The following is a 26,635-nucleotide window of genomic DNA, read 5'->3' as shown; positions in this document are numbered from 1 at the left end:
TGGCATTTAACATTTTAGTTTTTCTGGAGCATAGCTATCATTCAACTAAAAGGAAATTAAAAAACAAGTTTGTTTTGTCTTTGTCTTAAATGTAACTATAAAAAAAAGGAAGTTGCTGCTTATCAAACAGAATAGAGTTAAAAGCATCTAATTCTGTTGAGTATATATTATATAAAGATGTACTGTCCTTGATTGTTGTCACTAAGCATGGTGAATCCAGGCATTATTTTATAAAGCATAGCAAACCTTTCTTACTTCAAAGTGTCAGTTTATAGCATCTCAAAGGTACCCAGATCTGCTGTTTTAATACAGAAAAATCAGCCTACTTTTTGTAGACAGTTGCTGTAATTGTCTTTTCTCTTAATGTCTGATTTAGTACGGACTGTAGCACAATTGTCAGAGGTCATATGAGATGCTTCAGTTTGAGGCTGGTCAGTGGCTGTTTAATTTCTGTGGGAGGAGCCCTGGATGATCCATTGGGAGGGAAAGAGGACTTCTTTAACACAGGAGAAACAAGTTCTCTTCAATGCCTGTCACCCCAATCATATTTCTCAGCCTGCTCTCAGTCCCTCAGGATCCCTGTGGTAGATTGTGCCTCCTTTCTCTGTTTCCCATAAATTGCTTTTTGGAGTTGCAGAGATGACCCCTTTCATATATACATGACACAACCTGTAAATTTTTATGGAAACTCACTCCTTTTATTGATTTTTCTGTGGTAAGATGAGGACAATGTGTTTCGTCAGGTTTTTCCATTAGCAGCAAAGAATACACAAGTCCTTACACCCAGGAAACTCACCTTATGGATATCAGTTGTATAACACAAACTTTGTTTCTTTTTGAAGGATCTCTAAGTTGTAGTTTTCTGTGTGTATCTGAGCATTGCTGGAAGTGTTTTCAGCTTCAATTATCAATCAGGCAACAAACTAATTTGCCTGGTAATCAGTTCCAGAAACAGCAAGCACTACTATTTCCACTTTCAGCCTTAGCCAAAATGAAAAACACCGCCTCTGTCATTTACGAGTTTCTTACAGGCTCATCTAGATGTAGACAGGGTAAACAAAGGAATCTTTTGAGGTCAAGATGTGAAGTGCAACAATAAATAGGGAAACGTGGACCAGAATGTAAAACTGTGAGCTAACTGTGGTTCAAGAGCAGCAAGGAGGCTGCTGAAAGAAGTCAGCATTATCTTTTGGCAAAATAGAGGCTTATAAGCAGTGGAGTTATACAAGATTTTATTTAGTATTTCATTTGCTTTTTTACCTTACGCAAGTCCCTGTTGTACACAATTTTCGTTTTCCTTTTACTTCCCAAAGTGGCATGATTAGAATTCTCTTTAAGAACTAAACCAAATGTTTCAATGGTTTCTACTGGAAGCTGTGTAAGGTTTTCTGAAAATGTTAGCATTTTTCTAAGTTAAAGTAAGGAAAAATCAGATTGACAACTGATTTCATAAATTAGGTGTTTTCAAGTAGGTCAAATATACAGGTATGCACCTTAGAGGAATTAGCTGAAGAAATAATTGAAAGCTTACCATTTGGACTAAAGAATGTTGAAGGATGAATGCAACTCTCTGGGAAAGTGTGATGTCCTTTTTTAACCTACCTTTAAAGAGAATTATATGATTGTTAGCCCAGCTTAATGCCTAGAAAGATACTGGAAGAAATATTTTACTTATAAAATGACCAGAGGATGATGAGTAGCAGTGATTTCTAGGGAGGAATCTGCATCACACAAACCAGTCGTAGAATAGCAAGAATGCACAGCACAGGTCTGTAGACTCAGGAAATTCATGTAGGCTTTGTGGGCATCAGCTGTGTAACAGGAACTGTCTTTTCTCTCCAAAGGATCTCCGGTCCAAGGAGAAATTAGCAATAGTTTGGCATCAAACCATTAAGATATATTAACTGTAAAGCTTAAAATAGTTCTGTTCAGAGTCTGTTAAAGTTCATTATTTGATTTAATTATTCTGACAATAGACTACTAAGTGTGTTTATTGAGTTTTGCCAACCTGAGAAGTACTATTTGCACTAGAAATCAGAATCCAGAATGGCTCTTGAAAACTGAAAGAAAAAAACCAAAATTCACTAAGGGCTGGGATATTTGGCCACTGTTAGTTGTGGGGAAAATAATTTCCTTTCCCTCCCCCTCAATGATGTAACCTGACATGAGATGTAATAAATGTTTAAGAGCTTTTCCGTGCTATGAAGCAGTGATGAGACTTATACTGGATTGCTGTGATGAAGCTCACATACTATACTTGAAGAAAAATGTGGACCAATTTAAGAGAATGAGGAGAAAACCATCAAAAATTATTTAGAAATACCGAAAACACAAGAGAACAAGAACATTGAAAGGACCAAGTTTATACAGTCTAAAGAAAGTAAGATTAAGGCATGACAGGTTTTAGTAATTATAAAATGCTGCTGCAGAAAAGAAATACTCTAGTGGGGAAGTAGCAGTCTTGAATTTCAGAGAGGGAAATTTAGGCCAGGTGCTAAGAAAAGGTTTGGAGTAGTTCGAATAGAGAAGTGCTGAAACATGACTTACGGGGCTTGTGGCATCTCCATTACTAAACGTTTTTAAAAATAGATGAGGAAAACTGTGAGAAATAGCTAAACTAGGACTGATCCTGCCTCTAGGTAATAGGATGAACCAGCTGGATGATCCCACCCATTTCTTAGTTTCTATTACCTTTCTTTTTTAATCAAGTTACATCCCAAGGCTCCAATTACATGCATTTTCACACTTTCCGCTCATGTTTAGCTTTTAGGAGGAAGCAATCACTCTCCCGTGTTAATGACTAGAATTTCTACTAATTTTACCAAGAATCCTGATACTATGTACATATGCAAGGCGAGCATCTATTTTCATAGATGATTGCTAAAAATTGGAGCACTATTACCACCATTAACATTACTGAGTAGTGTTTAGTCATTCCATTGTATTCAAGTAAACCCCTCATTTAGAAAGGTATTCTGATTTTCTTATTTTTTTAATTAATTGAATTATTTGCAGTGTAGTCAAAAATATTTGGAGTCTCTGAGCCGCAGGAGGGCAAATGGAGTTCTAACCTCTGGGTTTCCCCATTTTGATCCCCAGTAGGGTCCAGTAAGTAACAGTTGGTTTTATTATTATACATTATTCATTGTGCCATCTCTTTTTATGACTCTGAAGTGATTTGTATGCTGTTGTAGAAGGTAGAGCCCTATTGTCTGTCAGTGTACACGTAGCTTGGATCTCATTTTATTTGCAAAAATAATAAAAATTCTGCATCTTAAACTTCTGGTCAAAAAGTTCCATTATCCTCTTCTGGAACGTGGTCTTATATGAAGAAAAAAACATACCAAGCACATCTATTCTATTATTATTTAAATTATTCCTCTGTATTATTTGGTTTGAATATTTATTAGTTTTTTGATAACCTCTTAAATTATTCATAAAGGGTAGCCACATGGTTTGATGAAAAAAGCAGTACAATGAAACCTTATTTTGCATCACTGGTGTCTTTCATACAAACTATTCTCCACTGCTGGTTTTTTTCGTGACGGCCTGCAAGGTTCTGGGAACCCTTGTCGTGTTTGTTGCAACATCCCTTCCCCTTTCGGTGGGAAGGAAGGAACATCTCACCACCCTATATGCTCTCACATGGTTTATGGATGAAATAATAAATATCCTCCAAGAGAGATGGAAATGAAGAGGCAAAGGTCAGGAAAGAAAGATGCCTTTTCACACAAGATATGAAAAACGTATGAAGAATTACTGACATAGAGAGGAAGAGAATAGAAAGATGTTTTAGGTGATTTATGGGATTTTCTTTTGAAGCCCACAAGATTCCAGTTGCTGAAGTATCTGTGTGCATGTTGAGTGTCTGATGGGAGTCAGCATCAAATACTTCACAGGAAGGCATAAAACCCTACAGTAAGCAGATTGGGAAAGAATTATTTTCATATACTGTGTCTCATCCTCATCTCTGATATGTATAGGCTTCCTTAAACCCTGAGGTATAAGGTTTAGTGTCTGTTCTAAAAGGTTTCTCATCGCTGTAGGTATGCATTACTCTTAGCATTCCTATTATAAATATAGCTACAAAGTGGTCTTCAGACATATTGGCAGACACTTGGTCACTTGGTCTCATCAGCATTTTGCATCAGTGATCTGTTAGTCTGATAATACAAATTTTGTGTAGATGGATGCTTCTCTTTATTGCTTTTGAATTTGACATGTTCTGCCTTCACTGACTGTCTTTTTTCTCGTTTTGTCTCACTCTCCTCTACTTGCACTATTATGACTGCTACTAAAACTTAAAATATCTTTTGACCAACTGTCCTGTTTTTATTAAATTCTTCATTTCATCTCTGCCAGACTATGTAGTGAATTTGGCATTTTAATGTATCTGTTTAATTGCACTAGTCTCTTGTGTAATACAAGTCCTTCGCCAAGACAGCCTGCCTAAAATCTGAAATACAAAATCGGAGTCAGGAAAGGTCACTTTTGGTGTTAATATTGTAGATCAGTGTGAAGCTTGCTTGACTCTGAAGAACCTGAATTTTAAAATACATGATAGTCCAATGTAGGATTACTGACCAATTTCTTTTTGTTTCCAGCTGAGCTGCCAGGATCATCTGCAATCAAGCTCTCCTCCTTGTGTGATCTTCCAGCTCAGCTGCAAGAATTGTACCAGCAGGGCTTTGTCTTGGCTGCTGTCCACCCTTTTGTGCAACCAACTGATGAAAAAGAGAAAACTCCCCAGGAACAAATCTTCAGGGCTGTGCTTATCAAGAAAACAGAAAGGTAAAGCAGTTCCAGTGAACTGGGATAAAAATAGACAATGTGATTTCCCGCTGAGTTTTGACCTACATCAGGAAATTATAGCAGAGTTTACTGTGCAAGACACGATTATTTTTTTTTTGTTTTGTTTTCTTTTTTTTTTTTTGGTGGGCTTGAATAGGCTTAACATGTTCTCCATGTTTACAATTCGTCTGCAGTTTGGCAGACAACTCAGAGAATAACAAGTTGAAATATGCTCTGTATTTTGGGATGTGTTGTCATGAGAGGCAAACAAACAAGCCCCATGCCTGACAATTTGTGAGGATGGTCTCGTTGGTACCCTTTAAGGATTTATTAGATTAAGACAGAAGAAATGTTTGCTTAAAAAAGGCATATTTTGTGTTTAAACAGTTACAGTTAATGCAATTAATTTGAGAACTATAGTACTAATACATACTTCTCAAATTTATGTGTAGACTTTAGACCTTTCTTTCCTCTAAGCAATTTCTTTTACATTTCTTTTTCATGTTCTTTTACATTTTCAATTAGTGTGAACTCATCAAATAAAAAGATTGCTCTCCTGCTTTGTTCAGTTTCTTAAAATGTATTAAGAATATTTTACACAATCCAAGTCTGAAGATGAATGAAGAAATAGGAATTCTGTTCTTTTATGATTTAATGTGATTTTAAAAAAATCAATAGAATGTGCTGCTAAATGCCCCAGAAGAAAATTAAAATGTGAATATTTGTAAACATAGGATTTTTACTTAATTATTTAAAATCTAATTTAATGTTATCTGACCACCCACAACTCTGCATCTACCTGTGTTGTTGCAGCCATTCTCCGTAGTTTCCCTACATTAGTTGCATTCCCTGGTCCACCCCTTCTTAGAATGACAAATACTGAAGGCTTGGGGATAATTAAACCTCCCTTTGCCCATTGTAGTACTGCTCTTTGTGCTGTTGCTTTAAAGAAAGGATGTAACTGTTTCAAACATCTCTTTAAAAACTAAACCATTCACCATTCAATTTGCTACAGCCTGGTAGCCAGTTGGTAGTGGACACGGTTAAACTTCAGTCTCTGACCCAAGGAAAAAGTTTTTTGTTCCATTAACAGATATATGTAGGCATTAGATGTCACAGACAACCCGAGCTTCTAAAATAATTCTCAATTTACCTTGATTTTGATTTTGTTAATGCAGAACTTCATGCTGGCTTGCCTGATATTATTGTTTAAAGGGTTTTCAGTTTTATGGTCAAAATGTAGAATGTTTGGCTGAACAGTGGACTTGTTGAGTAACATCAGGCTGAGCTTTCCTGGTTTTGGGGCCTTACTTTCTCTACCTACAAAATACCTTGCTGCAAGTAACGAAAGTATTTACATGCACAAGTTTGCAATGTTAAGCAATCACTTAAGGACTTTTGTTGGATTGGAGTCCAAGGGTTCAGCATCTTCCAGGTCTGAGCTCTGAAGACATATCACAGAAGAGCAGCATCCTTCCCAATGGAGCAATACAGTCTTCAAGCCAGAGTGCTCAGTGTGTCGCTGCTGTCTCATACTGTATCCAGTAGTTTGCATCTGTGCAGAACGACTGTGAAAGAGTACAAAATCTTAATTGCCTCCTCACTCACTTGGGTGCCAGTGGTTCATACACTTTAGACAGCTGTAAATGACTGTACAAAATTGAAGCCAGTAGAGAGTCTTGAACCAATTATATTTCCTTTTGCATTTGCACTCCATTTCTTTGCATTCTCTTATCTGTCATTTCTGACTGCCTAGGGAAGTGGAAGAGACTTGGCGAAGCAGGAAAAAACAGACAAGTACCAGAAAGGGAAATGACATCAGTTTGGTGTTCTATGTAGCTTAAACATTCTTGAGTTTGGCTAAGAGTATGGGAGAAGCTGCTTCTTTAGTGTGTAGATGCAATGAATGTTTGCATTCCCAGGTGCAATGAAGAGGGATAGGTGTTGCATAGATTTCAGATCTGGTCTCTATGTGGCCTGCGTAGAGACCAGCTGTATTTGAACCATGGGTTCATGTCAGCCTACATGCAGCTGGGGAGAAAAAATGTGACAGTATGAAACAAAAAGACATACTGTTAATTTTTTTAACTAACCTTTCTCATCACACTGCTGATAATGATTAAATTACATTTTTTTCCACTGGGGACTATCAGATGTCTTGTCATCTCTAGGCTGTCTCTGTATAAAACAGTTGAATTCTTGGGTAGAAGTTAGGTCTGCTTAGGATAGTTGTTGATTGTGTTTATATCTGTCATAGGATTTTAGGAGTACAAGTGGTTCAGCCACAGCTATAGAATCACTGATAACATCATATATGCTGTGAGGTACAAAGTGGTCCCCTTGGTGGTATGGTGTTTTTGGGGAATGAGTCAAGGAGTCATAAAAAACTCTGTACGTTGATGTGGGGCCCAACTTCAGGCTTCCTGGGTGCTTTCTGCAAAACACCTGAGGCTGTAGCTCCTTTCTTACTGCAGGTGTTTCACCACAGATGGCTCCAACACTGTACACCTCATCTGTCTGTTGTCTGTCAGATACCAGATGTGGTTTTCCACCTTTCCTATTTTTGTTGCCTGAACAAAACAGAAATGAAATTGTTGTATGAGTGCCTTTTTGATACAGGAATGTCAATTCTATGTATACAGAGACAGAACTGAACATTTGAATTATTCTGCAGTCATTGTTGCATCCTTCTATGTCAGTTTTATGTTTTAAAATTAATACTGTTGACTTACACTCTGAGGACTTAGTTTTATACCTCTACCTCTCCAGAGGTAGGAAGAGTCTGTACTAGCTGCAACAGATGATGTGCATCAGGAACTCCATGCTGCTGCAGTCACTGAGTTGTGCAGTGCCTGAATTTGTTCAAGAATAAAATGGAAAAGGTAGTGCTGAGGTGTGTTGCACATTAGAACTCATGGAAAAAGTACCTATTAGTGTTATTTATCCTATTTTGCCACTGTCCTATTGTCATGTAGTTTCAAAATAGTGTGAATTTGCAGTGTCATTGTAAGTTAAGGTGACTTTTAAAGTCACTTTGGGAGTTTTCTGTTTAATCTGTACTGGTTCCTCTGTGGCTGTGTTATGTTGACTGTGTAATCATTTCTGGTAAATAAGTAAGTAGGAGTTGTTCCTGCTGTAGGACATTTGAGGAGACACATTCCTAACATATAAGGAAGCTGTACCTATTGAAAACCAAGGATTGCCCCTTGGAAATGTTAGGGAAAATGTGACAGTAAAGGACAGATCTTTAAAAAGCAGTTGTCTGTTTTACTGTCTGTGCTGAGTTCTGAGATACTTGGGTTTCTTGGAGAAAACATCTTTATGTATAAATTATGCAAAGAAAAATCTTCAAGTCCAGGTTTTTACAGGGTTTTTTTTTCTGAATTTAGGCTCCAGGTATGAAGTATAGGCCATGCCCTGCTGGTTCACGTTGAGAAAAGTAGATTCACACTGATTTACACTTGAAGACAAGAATCTCAGGAAAAGGAATATAAGGTGGTACCCTGGAGAGTGTGAACATGTGACAGCGTGTCTCTGCTGGTGGAAGGGTCGGGGATGGTCGGTGTATTTGGGAGGTTCTGGCTAACCAGGATAAGGACAGTAACATGTATGTTGCTTATGTTCCCCCTAAGAACAGAGATCATTTGTTCTTTGTGTGTGTGGTAACCTTTTTTCCTTACCCTTTTATTTTCATACTCACTGGTTTTTGATACAGCAATCTCAGTGTAGGTGTCTTGTGCGCGGTACTATTTTAGAGAGCCTGTGGCTGTGGCAGGTAACCTGTTCCTGCAGAGAAATCTCAAAGTCAGTCCCTGAACAAAACTATAACAAAACTATAGCACAAAGCTGCTGAAATTTGTTCCCAGCTTCTCCTAGTGTGATACCTCTGCCTTGTATCTTTAAGTTTCAAAATTCAATGTCAGTTAAAATGTTTAATGTCCCTTTCTAAATACTGTGTACTGGAAAATAAGCTCTGTTGTCTCTCACGAGAAAAGATACATGGGCTGGGCTCATAAACAGTCTGGTTACAAAAGTTTTGACGTGTTTGCAGATGCTCCATCTTGCCTCAGTAGAAAAACAAGGGATATAAATTGAATTCCAAAGAATTTATCTCCATTGTTCAACCTGTGTCTTAGGACATGCAATCCCAGGTTTTGCCTCCAGTCAGGAAAGCAATCAGCACGGAAACAGTGCTGTGCAGAAGTAGATTAAGTAGTTTGATTTAAGAATAATTGTTTAGAGTTTCTAAATGTTCTAAATGTTTTAAATTTGTATGTTTACCTCAAACAGCTTTGCAGCTGTTTTGCCTTTCTGAAAATAATGAAGTGTCAGGTGTTGCAGAGGTTTACTTGATGAGATGATTCTGATTCTATTTTGTAATTTCCCTATATCCATTAATCCTGTAATGCAAACTTTCATCACTTGGCTAACAAGAATTCTGTTTATCTGCAAAGGAATTTGACAGACTGAGTTCAAAAGTTTAATAGTAAACCAAGATTTTTACAGTTTCTTGTTTTTGCTGGTATTTCACTTTGGTGTTTTCACTTTGGTGAAACTAGGTACTTAGCATTGGTACAATATATTTTTAATTCAAATGTAAATGCATATGTGTGTGTGCGTGTGTGTGTGTGTATCTATTTGGTTTTCATGTAGGATTTAAGCCTGAAGATGAGAAACATCTGAATTTGTCTTCATGAGCATTAGGATCAAACATGTTTGTGTGCAAATATAGTGTGTTGTTGCTCTCAGTAGGCTGATTTCAACTTAAGCGAAAAGATATTTATTCTATACCCAAGAGTCAACAGATATCTTCCTTTAGCTCAAAGGACAATGGCTTGAGTTTTGAAAGCTTGCTATTTGTTACAAGTTCAAAGAAATACATATTTCCTCACAATAACTTTTAACGTTGACCCAAAATAAATGTTCTTTTATCCGTGTTCTCAAAATTATAAACACTGCACAGTAAAGATGCCTGTGTATCCATATGTGCCCAAACTTTTCTCAAGAAACTCTATATGCTGTCATTAAAAAATGTTTATAAATTTTACTAACTAATAATATATATTCCAGTAATAAGGTTTCCTATATAAGAAAATTTCTAGTAAAGAAAATGTTTAGATAATAAAGTTAAAACACTGTCACATGGGTTAGAGTTGAGGCTGTCATGATACAATATACCTGCTTTATTTTTATTAAAATAAAATTTCTAATTTTTTTGTTTGTGTTTATGTGTTTGTTGTGTGGGCATCATAAAACCTATGGATTTTTAGTTGCTGCTTTCTTGGTTTTCAGATATTCTAGCTTTCCTAGGTTTTTAACCTGGAATCATACAGACACCAGCTGCTCACGTTAATCACTTTGGTGTGGTTTTATTTTTTTTGTAATGTAGATCAGTTTGTTATGAATGTACAGTTATATTTTGAACTGTAGAGCTTTTCCTGTGTAGTGGAAAATCCCAAAACTGCACTTACATTCCTAGCATCATCTTAATCAAATAGTTATTTTAGAGTGTCCGTGCAGTTTACAAATGTGTTTCAGCTTGCCAAATTCATGGGCATGGGGAACTTCAGGAAGATTAGGACCAAATGTTGGCTTCCTCAATTCCTTCTTGTGTCTGAAAAGGATTGGAAATCCAGTTTGTAACAGACATTGAGTTGTCAGCTTTAATAGTTACTGTGTAAGTTACTGGTACTCCACAGCTGGTTATGGTTTATCTCCCATGAAATGATGCTTAACAACAAACAGCTGTGCAGGAAATGACAGCCTACTGCAACAACCATTGTAAAATATTTTTGGCCCAAGAACTTCAAATTATAAGGGAAAATCTTATTTATTATATGTATTTTCTTCTTCTTTAGTGACACTAGAGGTGCTATTTAGAATTCAGGATGACACTGCTTGTAAGCCTGTGGTCCTCAGCTGTACTGGTAACATTTGAGGGTACCCTCTACCCCGACCCTGCCAGGCCTGCGAACGTTGTCTCTTTGCTCAGCATCAGGTAGACTGAAATTTCCTCTCAGCACTTTGCCATCCCCTGGTTAAGGGTGTCGATGGTGGTCACTGAATATACCTACAGTGACAGAAAAATCCTTTTTCAGGAAAATGGATAAAGATAAACAAACAACGAGGTATATAACAAAGGAAGAAAAACAAATTAAAGCCTAGGATATACAAGTTACAATGAAATTTCCTGTAAATCTCCATGGCTAACTAGTGGTTATCCTCTCTGGGGGCAGTGGTCAGGAGACTGCCCTTCCTCGCTGCAGGGCAAGTGCTGGCATTGTTCACACTGTCCCTTCTGTTCCCTTTCAGGTGTCATAAAATGCATTAGAGTGAGTACAGGACATTGTAATGAGTGGGGATGTACCACCTTCTCCAGTCATCTTGGCTTCTAAGAAGAGTACAGCATGAGTGTATCCAGATGTGCTTCTTTCAGGACTGGGCCATTTTTAATTAACCCAGCGATTTTTTAATTTTAATTGGAATAATAAAAGTAATAAAAACCCCTGAATGTTTGCAGGCAATAAAGGGGAGATCTTCCAACTTAGAAGGAGGAAAAGGAAGAAATTGCTGACTCTGCATCCAGAAGAAAAGGAAGGTCTTCCTTTTTGGAGCTTACACATTTTTTTGACTAACTGATCTCAGCATTTCTCTTTCGCCTTCTGTTGAGAAGTATTTTATTATAGGAAAGTAGAAATCAATTTTAAACTCATTACTTTAATTTTAAAATATTTTGTACATTGGACTCCCAGTAACATCCTGTACTATAAAACTGGTAAGAGACTCCAGAGTATGGATTATTGGGTTAGTTCTCAAATGATTTACATCAATTCTTCAAAACAGAGCAGAGGAATGAACTGTCTTCTTTGGACTTTTTCCATGTCACCTGGGATCTTGATAGATGTGCGTTTTTTGGGGATCATAATTCATAATCTCTAAGGAAAGTGATCCTAAAAGTAGTCCCATTAAATTAATAAACCCAAAACTGTATTAATTTCTGTTCAGTATAGAATTTACCTGTACCTATATTTAGTTACTTCCTTATGGCTATACTAATAATATTCAAAGAGTTTAATGTGAGACTTATATGGTATCTATGAAATACTTGATGATACGTATATGAAATGCATTGTTTATTGCATAGAGACTGGAAATAATTTCTTGCCCACCTAGATTTACTCAGAAAATTATTTTCGTGGTCTGTGACCACATAAATATCTGCAGATATTTATTATTTTCGTATGAGAAGCTATGTTTGTTTTTGACAGAATAACAGGCTTTTAAAGTTATCCTAAAAAGGTAAAAACTGCCAGTATAGACAGACATGCTTTTAACATATATGGACATAATTGACTTGAAAGCATGGAAAAATATTTCTTAGTAATATAGGGTACTTCTGTTGGAAGATTTTAACTTAGGATTTTACGACCTTTAGTAGAAACTGTTAAGTGTGTTCCATAAAATAATGTTCTTAACAGAGCGCAATGGTATTTGATGCAGTTTCTTTATGAGCCCTAGTGCAGAGGTAGCCCTCAGAATCTTAAAGGAGGAATTCACTGTCTCCTATTCACTTAAATATTTCCAAGCAGCAAGTCTATTTCAAAGTAAGTGCTTCTTAAAGGAGTTAAACAGGACATTTTAGAGCAGTTGTAGTAAGAACTATATTTTTATGGCTATAATCTGCGTCTCAGTTAACTCTTACTCCTTTCAAAGAGGTTAGAAGCAGGTCCTCAAAAAACTTCACACAATCAGAGCCCAGGGAGCTGTTAAGGGAGGGGAGAGGAATCCTTACACCAGTATATAAACTTCACCAATATAGGTTGAAACAAATTTATTTTTACAGGTAGCCAGTGGGTTTAAAATGAAAATACAATCTTTCTCATTCTTTCAGAGTAATTAAAATAGTAAGTTTTCATGTGTGTTTCAGCAACTACTTACAGTAGTGCTAGAGTTGATCACTCTATAAGGAACAGACTTTGTCAAAAGAGTGGGCACAGAAATAGCATGGTGCATACTTAATTTCTGGGATTTGATACCTTAACTTTGAATTTGAGTGATAGTATTTCAAAGTCTCTGGTAGGGGAGTATGGCTTCCTCAGCCAGGCTGGAAGGGAACTGTGATGAGTACAGTGGTTTATCCCAGTAAGGGAAATAGCAGAGATGTTTGTTCCTCACATTTGTAGAGTTTTGCAGTTGACCCCCCAAAAGGGGATTGGTTGTCTAGAAAGGGCTTGGTTCCTTGCTGCCTGTTCCTGGTAATCCACTTCTGATTTGTAATGATACAACAACTGAAGCACTGGAGAATTGTGTTTGCTCCATTTAATGTTGTGTGGACTTCACATTGCAATATCGAGTGGCAGTTCTGATGGTTTACTGATCGCTTGGGCATTAGAGAGCCCTAGTTCGTATTATTTCTATCTGGAACATGGCTAGATAACATCAGGGCTACAATTCCAGTTGGTCATACTCAGATTTTAAAAAAAATAATGTAGGTATAGCAGTAAGTACTCTAGCAGGGAAACTTTCTAAAGTTTATTTTTATGTCCTTGAATTTATTGAATTCATCTGTGGTGAAAAATCTGCACAATAGTTGTCTGCAGTACACATGTTGCCCCTCACAGAATGATTTTTTATTTTCTTGATAAAGTTGTTCCGACTGGTTAAGTTAATTCATGTGTACCTGTTACAGAGGAGTAGGGGTAGAATACTTCTAGTCCCCCAGTAATGACTTCTGTAAGTCCTGTGTTTGGATGATGTTTGGAGAGTTTTCATGGACACCAGTGATTTGTTAGAATTTTTTTCCAGAATCATGGGACCACAGGTTATAAGAAAAACCTAGAAAAGAGGAGAAAAACTAATGGGAAAAGGACTTCAGTATAACCAAACAGTGCACAGTCAGGTACCACCTGTCCCACATGTGAGATGAGAGAAATGAAGTGAGAGTGTAGCTTGTGTGAAAGGGGGAGGATCAAATACAAAATACAACGTCATGTGATACTTCAGAAAATGTCTGCAGTATTGCCTAGGAAACACACTGCCAGTTTGCAGTCAGCAGCCTACGCATCTCATGGCTCCAGGGAACTGTTAGCATCTCGGGAAAGCCCCTGGGACCATCTGTAGCTGAAGTGTGTTTTACGTATCACACAATCTCAGTCCCCAGAACAGGGCTTTTGCAGACTTGCTTTTACAAGCATGGCAGGTCTGCAAAGTCTGGATCCCTTTCCCCACCCACGGCATGGGGCGGCCCAGTTCTAGTTCCATTTCCATCTGAAGAACCATTGCGACACCTTGAAGAACGGGGAAAGGGAACTCCAGGGGTTTCTTCAGGGTTTTCTTCTGGCCCTGAGCCTGGAGGGGAAAGGTGCTCCCCCCTCCCCCCCCGCACGTGGCTCCATGGCAGGCACAGAGACAGGACACCGGGGCCTGGAGAGGAGGCAAGAGGGCTTTATTGTGGGGGATGTTACATTTATAGGGTTTAGGAGGATTCACAGAGTAACCAATTAGAAGTCTCAAGGGGCTTACAGGAACACCCAATCACAGGAAGGAGTTAACAAAGGCCAATGGGAAACACCTCAGGACACCTTCCCAGGACATTCCTGCATGGATAACACTTGTCGTGGGGGATGTTGGGAAGAAGAAGCATGTGTTTGCAAAGAGACCACCAAAAGCCATTTTAAGACATGTTTAAACAACAGTTTCCCCATATAATGCAGGTTTAGTGCTACAGCAAAGCCCTTGTTTTTTTGTTTTGCTGCTTCCTCAACATTTTCAGTTCAAACTTCTGTACCTTTCTTTCTGTCCTGTAGGTACCCAGTGCATCAGACAACTGCTGGTCACAATTCTTTACTTCAAACTAGCTCTTTTGATTCTCCGTATGGGGTGTTAGATAACTACTTTGTTACTATTCCCAAGAATTACAGGCTTGCCTTTGTTTTTGTGCATTCTTCTGTGTGTTCTCCTAAAGAACTGAGGAAACATATGATTCCTTAGTTATCCTTTATTGATCAGATGTATCCTTTCATGAGACGTCAGAGGAGGCGAAAAGTGCACTCAGTAGCACTTCTTTGCAGTCCATATCTACAGACTTTCTCAAGAACATTCAGTATAACTTCCAAACTTTCCCTTGGCGTATTTTGACTGATACCATGTCTCCACAGTGCTGCTTTGTTCAGCAATGTATACAGCAAATGCCATACGCTTTGAATTATTTTAGGAGTTAGTGTCTTCTGAAAGAGAAGGGATTTCTAACACTGCTTTTACAACAAAGCATAAGGGAAGACCGAAAGATAAACTACTTTGATTAGGCACTGATTTTTTAAATGTTGACTTGGAATGCTGCTAGATAAGAGAAGGGATTTCTTTTAATTGTTGTCCGTGAAACAGATCCTACGTCAGGCTGCCCTGTGCAGCCCAAAGCATCTGTCAGCCCATTGCATTGGAACTTTCTTTCTGTGTGTTCTGTTATATCACCTGTTCAACTCCTTGGTGTTGACCATAGATGCCAGGCTGACAAAGTGTTTCTTGGATAGATAAAGAAATTTGGAAGTCCCTGAAGCTTTCTATCATCTGCAGTCACTGGTGTGATTTCTTCCCCTACCAGGTAGATGAGACTTGTCAGAACTGTATTGAACTCAGTGGGGTCAATGTATTGGAACCAAAGTTTTGTGTGAAGGTTAGGTCTCCAGGAGAAATATTTATAAATGGGATATCTGGGTATCCAGTCTTAACAACACAAAGTGATTCTTTTTTTTCTGTCTGCCTCTTTAGGTCTCCAAAAGCTGACGTCAATAGTGAAGGATATGTCTTGGAGGTAGAATGCTGCTCCTCTTTTAACCACCTTTCAGAGAAAAAGGAGATACCTGATTTTATTAAAAAAGTAAGTAAAAAAAGAAAAGGGGGGCAAACCCCAAAACACAGTATGCTTTTATTTGCACTATAATTACTGTTTCTAGTCCTGTCAGTTTGACAGTAGGGATATGTATACACTTTGTCCAGCTGAAACACTGCACTAGAATTTGGTGTTTTATAATTTTAAGTAGCTGAAGGGCAGTTATACTTATTGAGAGAAATAAGTTTGATCATGTTATTATGAGAAAATTATTTGTAGTGTCACAGGAGAGTGACCTGTCTATCATATATGGATGATATCAACTAAGTTACCAGTGTAGAAGATGGTCCTATAATGTGCAATGTTTTGTGTTGAAACAATATATATAATTTCCATTTTAGTGTCAAAATAGCCTGTTGGATAGTACTTTACATAAAAGGCCTATTACCTCCCGGAAACTCCCAGATTATTTAAGTTTTGGTTCAGTATTACATGATGAGCAGTTAGAGATGGTACTGGTAACCTAAATCCTTCTGTCATCCAGAAAAGTGTTGCTTTCAGTTAACTATTATATATACCGGTGAATTTGAAGAGAACACTGCAATTCTTTATTTGTTGCCTTCTTTTTAAAATTATTTTTGACACTATAATATTCTGCCAGATTGGAAATTAGCAGGTTATGTCCATTTTAATGAAGACGGATTCATTGTGCATGTTTCAGATTTTGCAGCATCTGTTGTGTCCTGTTGCACTTTATATAAACTAACACTGAGAACTATATTTACTTTGCCATGGGGTGTAAGAATAGTAAGCAGGTATACTCCCCTACTTTTATTTCATCTTGCGGTGATAATAGTTAAAATTTTGTAGAGTAAATTTCAGCACAGGCTGTATGATCTTGATGGGGACTCAGCTTGACAGACTACACTCATTCAATCTTTCCTTTTTACTATGAATTGTAAAAACTAGATTAAAAATAATGCAGCTATAACTATCTGATCACCATTGTCAAACTTAAAGATATATAGATTTTGGTATCAGAACAAACTGAAGTTTTCTGAACACTTAATAACATTCAAAAGTTTGAGTCCGAATTTTGCTTCAGGTTTAAGTGCATTACTGCACTACAATTCTGATTATCTTGGATTATTTCAATATATTTACACTTAGGCAAAACTAGTGTAGTTGTTGTGTGTCGGTTTCAACACATTTGATTTTATTCTTCAGTTCTTGGAGTCAGAGAAGGGAAATATGGGCGTAACTGTCACAACTGGTAGCAAAATTGTGCATCATAGCGACAGAAAATTTCTTTTCATTTGTAACTTCAGAAAGAGTATGGCTAACATGAAAACAAAATGACAATCCAGGAGTCATCTTATTTCCATAAATATCCAGTTCTGAGACTCTTTAGAGTTCTTTTCTAGACATGGAAATGTTTCTGTTGGTAGAAGCCATTTGATTATGGGGTTATGAAGATGCCTTTTTGAAAGATAATAATTTAAATTTTAATAGCTAGAATGTATATTTACTGTTTCTCTGTAGGCTGAGTATGTCGCTCATCCTCAGATGTTATTTGATGTAGAGAAATTTGAAGTTCTTTGAAGCTGTTGCTGTCAAGTGTGTGCTATGTCACTGTCTGTATCTGATTATACACAATTGTTTAACAATTGTGAAATTCTCAACACTTTTATGTAAATCAAACTCAGGAAACAGGACTTGTTTGGGAGTAGGAGTTAATTGTCCTATTAACTAATTTGTCTGAGCAACAAAAATGTCCATTGCTTTTAAGGGCATATAAACCAGATGTTTACAAACAAAATAAATGAAAAATAAAGAATGTTCTTCAAAGAAAGCAGTAACAAAAAGCTGTTAGAGAGGACAGTTGCTTGCTTTCAGAAAAGAACAGCCCTATAATTCTTCTCAAACTGTGGAATACAGTTGAAGTTAATACAATGTTTTAACTGAATAGGCAAATCCTTGATCACAGAGCTTTTCATAACAGAGACTTCTAGCACAGGTTTACCATCTTACTGCATTGCAAAGTACTGTATTAAAAAAAAACGCAAACCAGATAGAATAGCTCTATTTTCAAAACAAAATGAGAAGTCAAAATTTTCTCTATGAGCTTGTCGCAAAAAATTCCTATACCCTGAGAAAATTAATTTTGTTAATTTTATTATGCACTGCTGAGGAAGTATTGTTTACCTGGAGTTTGAACAAGGATGCAATTTTAATAACTTTTCTTAATTGACTTTTTGTTGCATTGAAAATTCATATTGAATATTAACTGCTTCCTTCTGCAAGCACAAAAAAATTTTGTAATGGCATACAGCATAGGTATTATATGCTTTTTTTTCTATATATGCTTTTTTTCCTATAACTCCATATAAATGTTATAATTTGGTAGAAACAAGTACATTATTTCACCTGGAGAATGCTTTTTGCTGACTGAAATGAAGTGCCTCAGTACAACGTTGACTACAAGATATTTAAGAAATGCCAAAGAAGACTCTCTGGTCAAACCTGTGTTCTGTTGTTGAGATCCTTCTGCACTGCTGGACTCTGTCCCAGTTCTCCACTCTCTTTGCTGGTTTTGAAACCACCACTGTGGTTTCTGGCTATGGCAAGACTGGGGACACAATGTCGCATAAAATACACTCCTCCTGTACCTTAGAATGGTGTTGACATCACCACACGCTGTTTGTTTGTTGATATCCACTTGGATCTGTGCAGCTTAACCTGTCCTAAGGAGCTCAAATAGTCCCATGATGTCTTTGACACATAATTTGTGGACAATGAAAGAAGTAACTGTTTTGTATATACTATATTGCTGAATTGATATTAACACTCCTGTGCTAACTCCTGTTTAGCTCTCAGGCAAAACAGAGATTAAAGATTTGCTTATCTGCTTTTTAATGAGCAAAGCTAACTTCTGAAATTCTGATCACTGCGGCTCAGATCATTCTGAAGTAGTTGAAAGTCGGAGATGTTACTTCTAAGATACCATATTTTGTAATACTTTGACTTGTATCTCATGTCAAATAGGGTAACCTTTAATTACTTCCTTAGTTGCTTTTTATTTCTGTGTATCCTGTTATCTTTTTTTTCATCTGAGAGTGTTCTTCTGAATCTATGGAGACAAGTAAGGGAAGCAGAAGCTAGGCTGACATCACAAGAAAAGGGTTTTTTTGAATACACAATCATATATGAATGCCAAATATGTTTCTCATGACCTTTGTCTTCTGTTCCAATCTGAGTTACATGCTCTAGAAGAACTGTAACAGGCAGAAGGTTTTACTGCTACACTCACATCTTTGTGGTATAGGTGAAAGGGAATGGAGGATTGTTTCTGTACCATGTCTCCTCAGTTTTGACTTTTTAAAATTTAGGAAGTGCATCTTTGGGTCTTTGGTTGCCTGCTTAATAATAAGAGGAAATTAATTTATGGTAACTTTTTTTCATTGTGATGCCATTGCAGGGTTCATGTTTCTTTTCCCTATGGACTCATTATCCTTCTCTGGGGAAGTATGATAAGCACAGAAAAGCATGGTTTAAAAATGCTTTAGCTTAACTGAAATCCAAATGCAGGCATCTTCCTTTTGTGTTTTTGGCTAGACAAGGACCCCTCCCCACTGGTCTGTCCTTACTTGACTCAAAAATTCGTCTAATTTCTCCCAACAAACCTAAGGCAATAATTGGGTTTACATTTTCAGAAGTGGACCAGTTCCACTTGGAACATGACTACCATCTTGGAACACCTTAGTGATATTTATTGTGTGATGAAATCTGCCAGATGAGGCAATGTGTGTCAGATCTGCTCATTGCTGTTCCCTCTGCTCATGTCTTGGTCAAGTTCAGTGAGTACAAATGCCAGTAATGTGTCACTCCCTTAAGTGGACCTCAGAACATCTTCTGTAGTCCAAATCACCTTGCAAATAATCTCGACTGCTGCTGATGTAGTGATTTTGCCAGTAAGTTTGTTGACACTTATTGTTTAATAATAGCGTTACTGGGCCAAGGAAGTGATGGTACCTCTCAGGCTTAAGCAAGTGGGACCCCAGGGAGGAATAGCTCAGGAAACTTGGTCTTCATGGCTGTAAGAGTTTCATCAGACGGACTGGAGACTTCCCAGAGGAAGCATATGTACACCAGTCCTGTTGTTTCTCTTCCCTGAAAGTCTGTCATTATACTTTTTTTTACTTTTAGCAAAGATTTTGTGGACAAATAGGGCCTTGAGGGGAAGCCATATGAGGAGCAGCTGAGGTCAACTTGGCCCGTTCAGCCTGGAGAAGAGGAGACTGAGGAGAGACCTCATTGCAGTTACAACTTCCTCATGAGGGGAAGAGGGGGGGCAGACACTGATCTCTTCTCTCTAGTGACCCAAGGAAATGGCCTGAAGTTGTGTCAGGGAAGATTTAGGTTGGACATCAGAAAAAGGTTCTTCATGCAGAGGTTGGGCACTGGAGCAGGCTCCCCAGGGAGGTTGTCATGGCACCAAGCCTGAGAGTTCAAGAAGCATTTGGATGATACTCTCAGGCACATGGTGTGACTCTTGGGGATGGTCCTATGCAGGGCCAGGTGTTGGTCTTTATGATCCTTGTGGGTCCCTTCCAAATCGGTATATTCTGTGAACATGCCAACAAAACACATTGCAAGGATGCTGCCACCTGTGTACTTGTTCTAGAGTTGGCATCTGAAAGTGTGACCACCAATTCTCTCTGGTACAGAGGGAAGTTGTGTGGAGAATTGGACAATTTTGAAAGAAAGGCTGTACAATACTAACACTTGTATGAAGAACTCACATCCTGCATTGCTGAAAGGATCTACTGTATTTGAGCCCTCCTGACAGTTTTATGGAAAAGAAAATGTTATCAGGAATAAAACTGGAACCAGGTGTTAGTATGTTTCAGGTGTTACTTTATGCAGTGGAAGTTGGTATGCATTACTAAACTGTAGTTGAACTTTGTGTGCTCCTGAAAGGTGAGACATTTCTTGGAGGGGTTTGATCCTCCTGCTTGTTATCTACCCTCGCTCCTTTGGAGGGAACCTGAGGCTGGAGACTGGCTGAATGGCTGGGTAAGGAACTGCTACACCCCCCAAACAATCACAGTTCAGTCTCACTGCATGTTTCTCCATATTGGTGTTTTTATCAAAATACTGAGATCCTTCTTTTCCTGCTGTCTCGATTTTTCCTCTCCATTCACATGTAGCTTTTTGGAGTTTTCAGGATAACTGCTTAGTTCATGCACATCATTTTCTGCAATCATCTGTGTTATGATTCTAATTGGTAAAGAATTTTTGTATTACTGTTGCTCTTAAATGGCAGATTAACTCTCAGGCTTCTTTTAAGTTAGATAGAAGGATGGTTGAAGTATTTAGGAGGATTTCTGTTTCTCCTCTAAAATAATAGCTAAATGCCTATATGAATTTTCAAGAACTTTTTAAATCTTTTCCATAGATGTTTCTAGTCAAGGGAGTGATTCACTTACTTTCTAGATATTTACTCACATAAGAATGAACATTTGTTTTGTATGATGAAAACAGGGGACTTCACATACCCACATATTGTGTGAAAGCAATATTGAATGATTTTGAGCTCTCAGCCTCTGAGTTTTAAAACTCTTTAGCATCTAATTATGATGATAAATGTATCAGTGTCTCCATAATAATATGCATATATATATAATTATTTGTGTTTGTAACAGAATGACAAGCAAATGAGAAGACAAAAATCTGTAATTTTCTAGAAAATAATCTGAAAATTACTAATATTACAATTTTTGTTTTTTACTTTCACTTACAATAACTAAGAAAAATATTGGGGTTTATGTAGCTGTTCCAGTATTTCTCACTTTCTTGTCTCTTTCTGTTTGTCATTACTTATTCTTCGTCTCTTAATCTTTGCATTGAGTTTTTTTTTTTAGAAGGAACAAAGAGATGCAGCATATGTGTTCTGAAGAGCTCTAGTCTGTTGGTGCATTTCTTGACTCAGTTACTGCACTCTTACAAAGATCTCTTCTGAGAAGTCTCCAATTGCTCTGTTGGTGCCAGGGTTCCTTAGGTGGTTATGGTAATCCTAAGCATTATTCTTTACTTGAGATATGTTTTAGCTGGCCCATTTGGAAGTTTCCTGCAGGGTACACACTCAGAGCAGGTGGCAGTAAAAGATAGAAGAGGGGAAAAATTGCGTCTTTAATATTGCTCAGAGGTTTGTTCTTCCAATTAACAAGCAGTTCAGATTTACTTCTGTGGCTAGAAAATGACCCCTCTAGAGTCCTATTTATTACCTAGGATTACTTACCTAGATGTGATCTCAATCTCTTCTAAAATCATTTCCATCCTTAAAACAAACCCAAAAAATCCCAGCCCAAAACCTTTACTCTCCAGGGTATTTGCAAAAGAACAATACAACATTTATTCCTGTAGTGCATTGTAATGAAAACCATTGCTGAGCACTTAGCTGACTGCTTTGTTTTCTGCAAGTTTTCAGTGCAAACAGACCCTATTCTATTTTTTAAGTATTTGGATGTTTGTAGATATGGTCATGAAGCAGAAGTTGAAACGCAACATCAATGGTTCAGCTGTTTGTAATCTGCTGTGATAATATTTATTAAAGTGCATTCTGTTAACATTTTTTAAGTGTATATATAACAAGAGATGTTAAAAAATAGCATATACTGTATTTTAAACAGCCTGGTGTGAAGGGAAACATCTGTTCCTGGTTAAGCTTCTTTCAACTTGTGTTCTTTTGACTAAGGCCTGTAAAAGTGGTGTTGATATATATCTTCCATGGACATTGCAAAACTATTTTCAGGACTCTCCCAGGAGCCTGGTTGTGCTTTTATAATCCTTTGCCCCCAGCAGCTTCCAGAGTCATCCCCTTGTCCAAGATAAAAATAGATATTATAAAGTATGTCGTTGATGTTTTTAATGATCCTACTTCTGTCTGGTGGGAAAAAAACTTTTAAACTAACAGTAAATTTGATAATATTTTATACTGTGCTAAAATAAAATATGGGCAAATTATTCAGATTGTAATTTTGGCTACAAGTAACAGATGGCTTGATGAAACAATGTGATTTTAAAGAAACACTCTTTTTTTGATCTAAAAAGAAAAGAAAGCGTTGCCTGCAAATTAAATGTAAAGCCTATAGGTTTGAGATGGAATTCCTACTTCTTAAAATATTCTGGTTGTTCTGAACCTTTCTATTTGTTTGTTTTCATTGCCTAGGACAGAGATGGACTAAACCACTGTCCCAGTTTTGAATCGCATTGTTGCTAGTTGCTACAATGGTTATTAGATACAATACTCAACTCTATGTCTCTATAAATCTTTATTTTCGCCTGGCTTTTATTCACCCATTATCATAGGAGTTTTTTGCAAAAGATTCCTGGACAGGACATGATCTGCATTTTGAAAATGCCAGTTCTCTAGAGCAAGAGCTTCGGACAAGAGTTTCCACAGACTTTTTTTAAACAATGTATATCAAGTATTTGGGTTGAGTGAGTGTAGCTGCCTGCTCTTTAGCAGTTTATCCCAAGGCTAAAATAAGTTTTGTAGGGAATAAGTCTTAAATTATGTAAATAATTTCAGGACTTTCTTTCAGAGTTTATGGCAAGGGTGGGAGGATGCAAGTATGTTAAGTGGCTTTTGGGCAGGTACCACACTCACCAAACCTTTGTAACCTGTGGCCAGCAATGTTCACCCTTTACCTTCAGTGAAGAAACAGATGCTAAAATGAGATAACTTGAGAAGAATCATCACACCCAGGACCACAGAGGATGAGACTGGTTTCAAGACCTGTCATCTAATGAAATATGCTAAAAGGAGCAGGTGTACTTGCGCCATGCTGTACTACATGTTTAGTGTGGTTATATTGTTCTCAGGAGTAAAAATAATGCAAGCTGAAGAGGAATTCCAAATTCTTAATCTCATGTCTGCCTTGGCTTGAGTAGCAGGAGACATATTACAGCTTCCTGTAATTTAATATCTCCTACAGCACTGCCTTAAGATCCCATCTTCTGTTTTAATCAGTGCTGGAGTAAGTTGCAGTAGCTTCTTACTTCACTACATTTCTCCGTGTGCTGTTTGTAGCTTGGGCATGTTGTAAAACTGCAAAGCTTACTTTCTTGCCCTGTTCAGTGCCTTGTTCTGCTCTACCACAAATGCAATGAGAGCTCAAAATGGCAAATTAATGGTTCTGTTGGATTTCCAAAGATGGAAAGATTAGGTTTTACCTTTTGGGTTTGTTTCTGGATTCTATCCTCTTCTGTTGGATCTATCAATTTCATTCTGGTAGTCTTATCTAAAGTTCCCAGATGTTAAAATTCTGGTCAAGATTTTCATATATAAACACTGCCAACAAAACTGCTTAAAGGACTGTTTTGTGATTTGGGATTATGGTAACATTTTCCAATGCATCTCTCCAGTATTTTATCCCTGATGGCCTATTTTGGTGTAATTGACAGTGAAAATATTTGGTAATTTGAAAGCCTGAATGCAGACTGGGATTTTACTTTCTAAAAGCTGCATTTATCTTTTCCTATATGTATATGAACCTGAACTATCTGTCTCAAATTCAGAATTTCCAGTGTAAACTGGGAAAGGTTAAAAATGCATGGAAAGTACAGGCTTAAATGACAGAACATCCTGGTCAGAAAGGTTGTTTGGTTTGGAAATGTGCAAGTAGTGACACAGTCTCAGAGTAATGGGACGATTGGTAATTGATGCTTTGCTCTTTGGTTAGTGGGGTTTTTTTTTTAACGTAGTATTAGGGATGCAAAAATGCCAAAGTTTCAAAAGTTTTGATTCATATAGAAAGAACTAAATCCCTCCTTCAGAGCATTAGCTAAGCTTAGTTGATTTTAAAATAAGCAATAAACTCCTGATGACTGTTGCTGTCTTCTAGGGAAAGAGCATGTGCGATGTGTGGAAAATATCAGGGGGCAAACTAGAAGCCTGTCTTAATTTTAAACATCTGTTTCCAGAAATGAACAGACTAGGAGGGGGATGTGCAGTATTTCTGATGAAATGTGTACTACTAAATATTAATGAAGGAGGACACAGTTGGAAGACTGTAGTCTTGAGCATACTTTTCCAGTCCCTGGCATGCAGTACATAGCATTCTCCTCAAACCACAAGTTCATGTTCTTTGCGTGAAGATCCTGGTGCTGTTGTTAAAGGAGATCTGCTTGAATCCTAAAAAGAAGGTAGAAAAATACACTGATCTGGTTTCAGGTGCACATTATGAGTTCTAATGCTTTCATCCTTGTTCTTTTTGAAACAACAACTAAATAAACAGAAAAGCATTTCTTTTATTGACTAAATTCATGCTTGGTTTAAATAGATAGCTCTGGGCTAAATTAACCGGCTATTGTTTCCAAGGCCATATGTTTGGCCATCAGTTGGACTAAGTAGCAGTCTTTCCCAAAGTTCACAGCAGAGCTAACTGCATCTGACCACCAAAAATCAGTTCATTGCTCCTGGAAAATGTTGTATTCTCTCTGAGTGCATATTTGCTATATATGCTGCTCATAAATTATTTCTGGGTTACTGTTTATATTAGCAGCAGTCCCCTTTACTGGGTTGTTACTAAATTCTTTCAATATCTAGTTATATCATGAGCCATATAGCAAACCTATTAACGAAATGTTCAGAACTAGTGCCTAGATTTTAAAGGTGGTTTGTTTTAAAATAATGAGAAAGTGTAAGCCTTGAGACCATTTAGGACTGCTGTAAACTAGAGTGCCTTGATGACATTAGTAAAACTGCTTTTCTTCTGGATTCACCCCAAATAAGAGTTAATCCTGGCATAAAAGAGTTAAGGGAAATTCCTAACACTTATTAAATCAATTGTTTGAAATTCTTATCAGAGAGAGGTCCTCATTATTAAATTTCTGTGTGTTATTTTGCATTTTTATTGATGTGGGTGGAGTACTATCCTGAGCTTGATGGAAGTGTTTGATTTTCATTGTGCCATCCCACAGGGATGTGATCAGGATCTTCCTGTAAGCAATTGCCAAAACTGACAAAAGTGTATGATTCTGTTCAGCATGGTATCTCTATCCTTGAGTTTCCATATTTATAAGAGTACCATCATGCTTGCTAGCAATAGGAGATTATTATGGTGCTGAAAGTGCAACAAGAAACACAGAATCACAAACAATACGTGGGCTGTACAATGGACTTGCCAGTGTCTTTATTCAAAATAGGTTTGAAAAGAAAACCTGTATGTGGCTGTTCAAAATGAGCTTCTGAATATGGGTTCTCACATGGCTGTGAGATCTGTAGACTAAAAAAAGTAGTTTCCAGAAAAGAGGATTTCATCATTCAGCCATACTTATTGCCAGCTGTGGTTTTGCAGACCTTTAATTTAGAGTGTCAGCCATTTTCTAATTAGGTAGGGAGTCTTCAAGAGAACCAAAATAATTTTAAAAGGTGAGATATAAATTTGCTACATCAATGTAATGCTGAGTGACACTGCATTATGCTGGTGATGGGTCCTTTTCTTTCCAAATGCAGTGTAAAAATAGCAGTCAGGCAGTTCTGAAATAAACAATAACATTTCACAAATGTTAAGAATGTTAACACAAGTGCTCCAGCTAAAATTCAGTTAAGGTAGTGACATTGGGGTTGGACACGGTGCTTGTTCCTATTCCTGCTAAAGTTCATGGGAGATTTTATATTTATGTCACAGACAGCAAAGGCTAAATCTGTCATTTCTTCCCCTCAGGGAAAATGCCAGGTTTCTAATCAAGCAAATTATAGGGATGACATTAAATTCTTTAACTGCCTTGGCCCTCTGTACATGTGAAATTTCACCCCTTCTTTACGCAGATTCTATTTTTAAACTGACGTTAATCCAATTTGTTGCAACCGGGTTACAAATGAATTTGGATGTACCCACTTGGGTGTTTATCCAGATTGAAATAAATAAGTTAAGTTCTGCTTCTGTGGTTGAACAATAGCATCTTTTGTGATGGAGATCTGGTCTTGTATTTGTGGTTAATGTAATC

At 37.4% G+C, this 26,635-nt stretch overlaps 1 protein-coding gene across 3 annotated transcripts in view; it reads left to right on the top strand.

Annotated features, from left to right (window-relative positions):
• RFTN1 (raftlin, lipid raft linker 1) overlaps positions 1-26,635 on the top strand; it is a 98,081-nt gene that overhangs the window by 35,993 nt on the left and 35,453 nt on the right. For all 3 annotated transcript variants that reach the window (XM_027639142.1, XM_027639140.1, XM_027639141.1), the window contains exons 3-4: positions 4,605-4,791; positions 15,559-15,667. In XM_027639142.1, coding sequence (XP_027494943.1) covers positions 4,605-4,791; positions 15,559-15,667 — 296 coding nt within the window. The remainder of the gene's footprint in view (positions 1-4,604; positions 4,792-15,558; positions 15,668-26,635) is intronic.

Source organism: Corapipo altera, unplaced genomic scaffold, assembly GCF_003945725.1.
Source record: "Corapipo altera isolate COAL_440 unplaced genomic scaffold, ASM394572v1 44, whole genome shotgun sequence".
NCBI lineage: Eukaryota > Metazoa > Chordata > Aves > Passeriformes > Pipridae > Corapipo > Corapipo altera.
The sequence above is the reverse complement of the archived record's forward strand: the minus strand, read 5'-3'. Positions and strand labels throughout refer to the sequence as shown.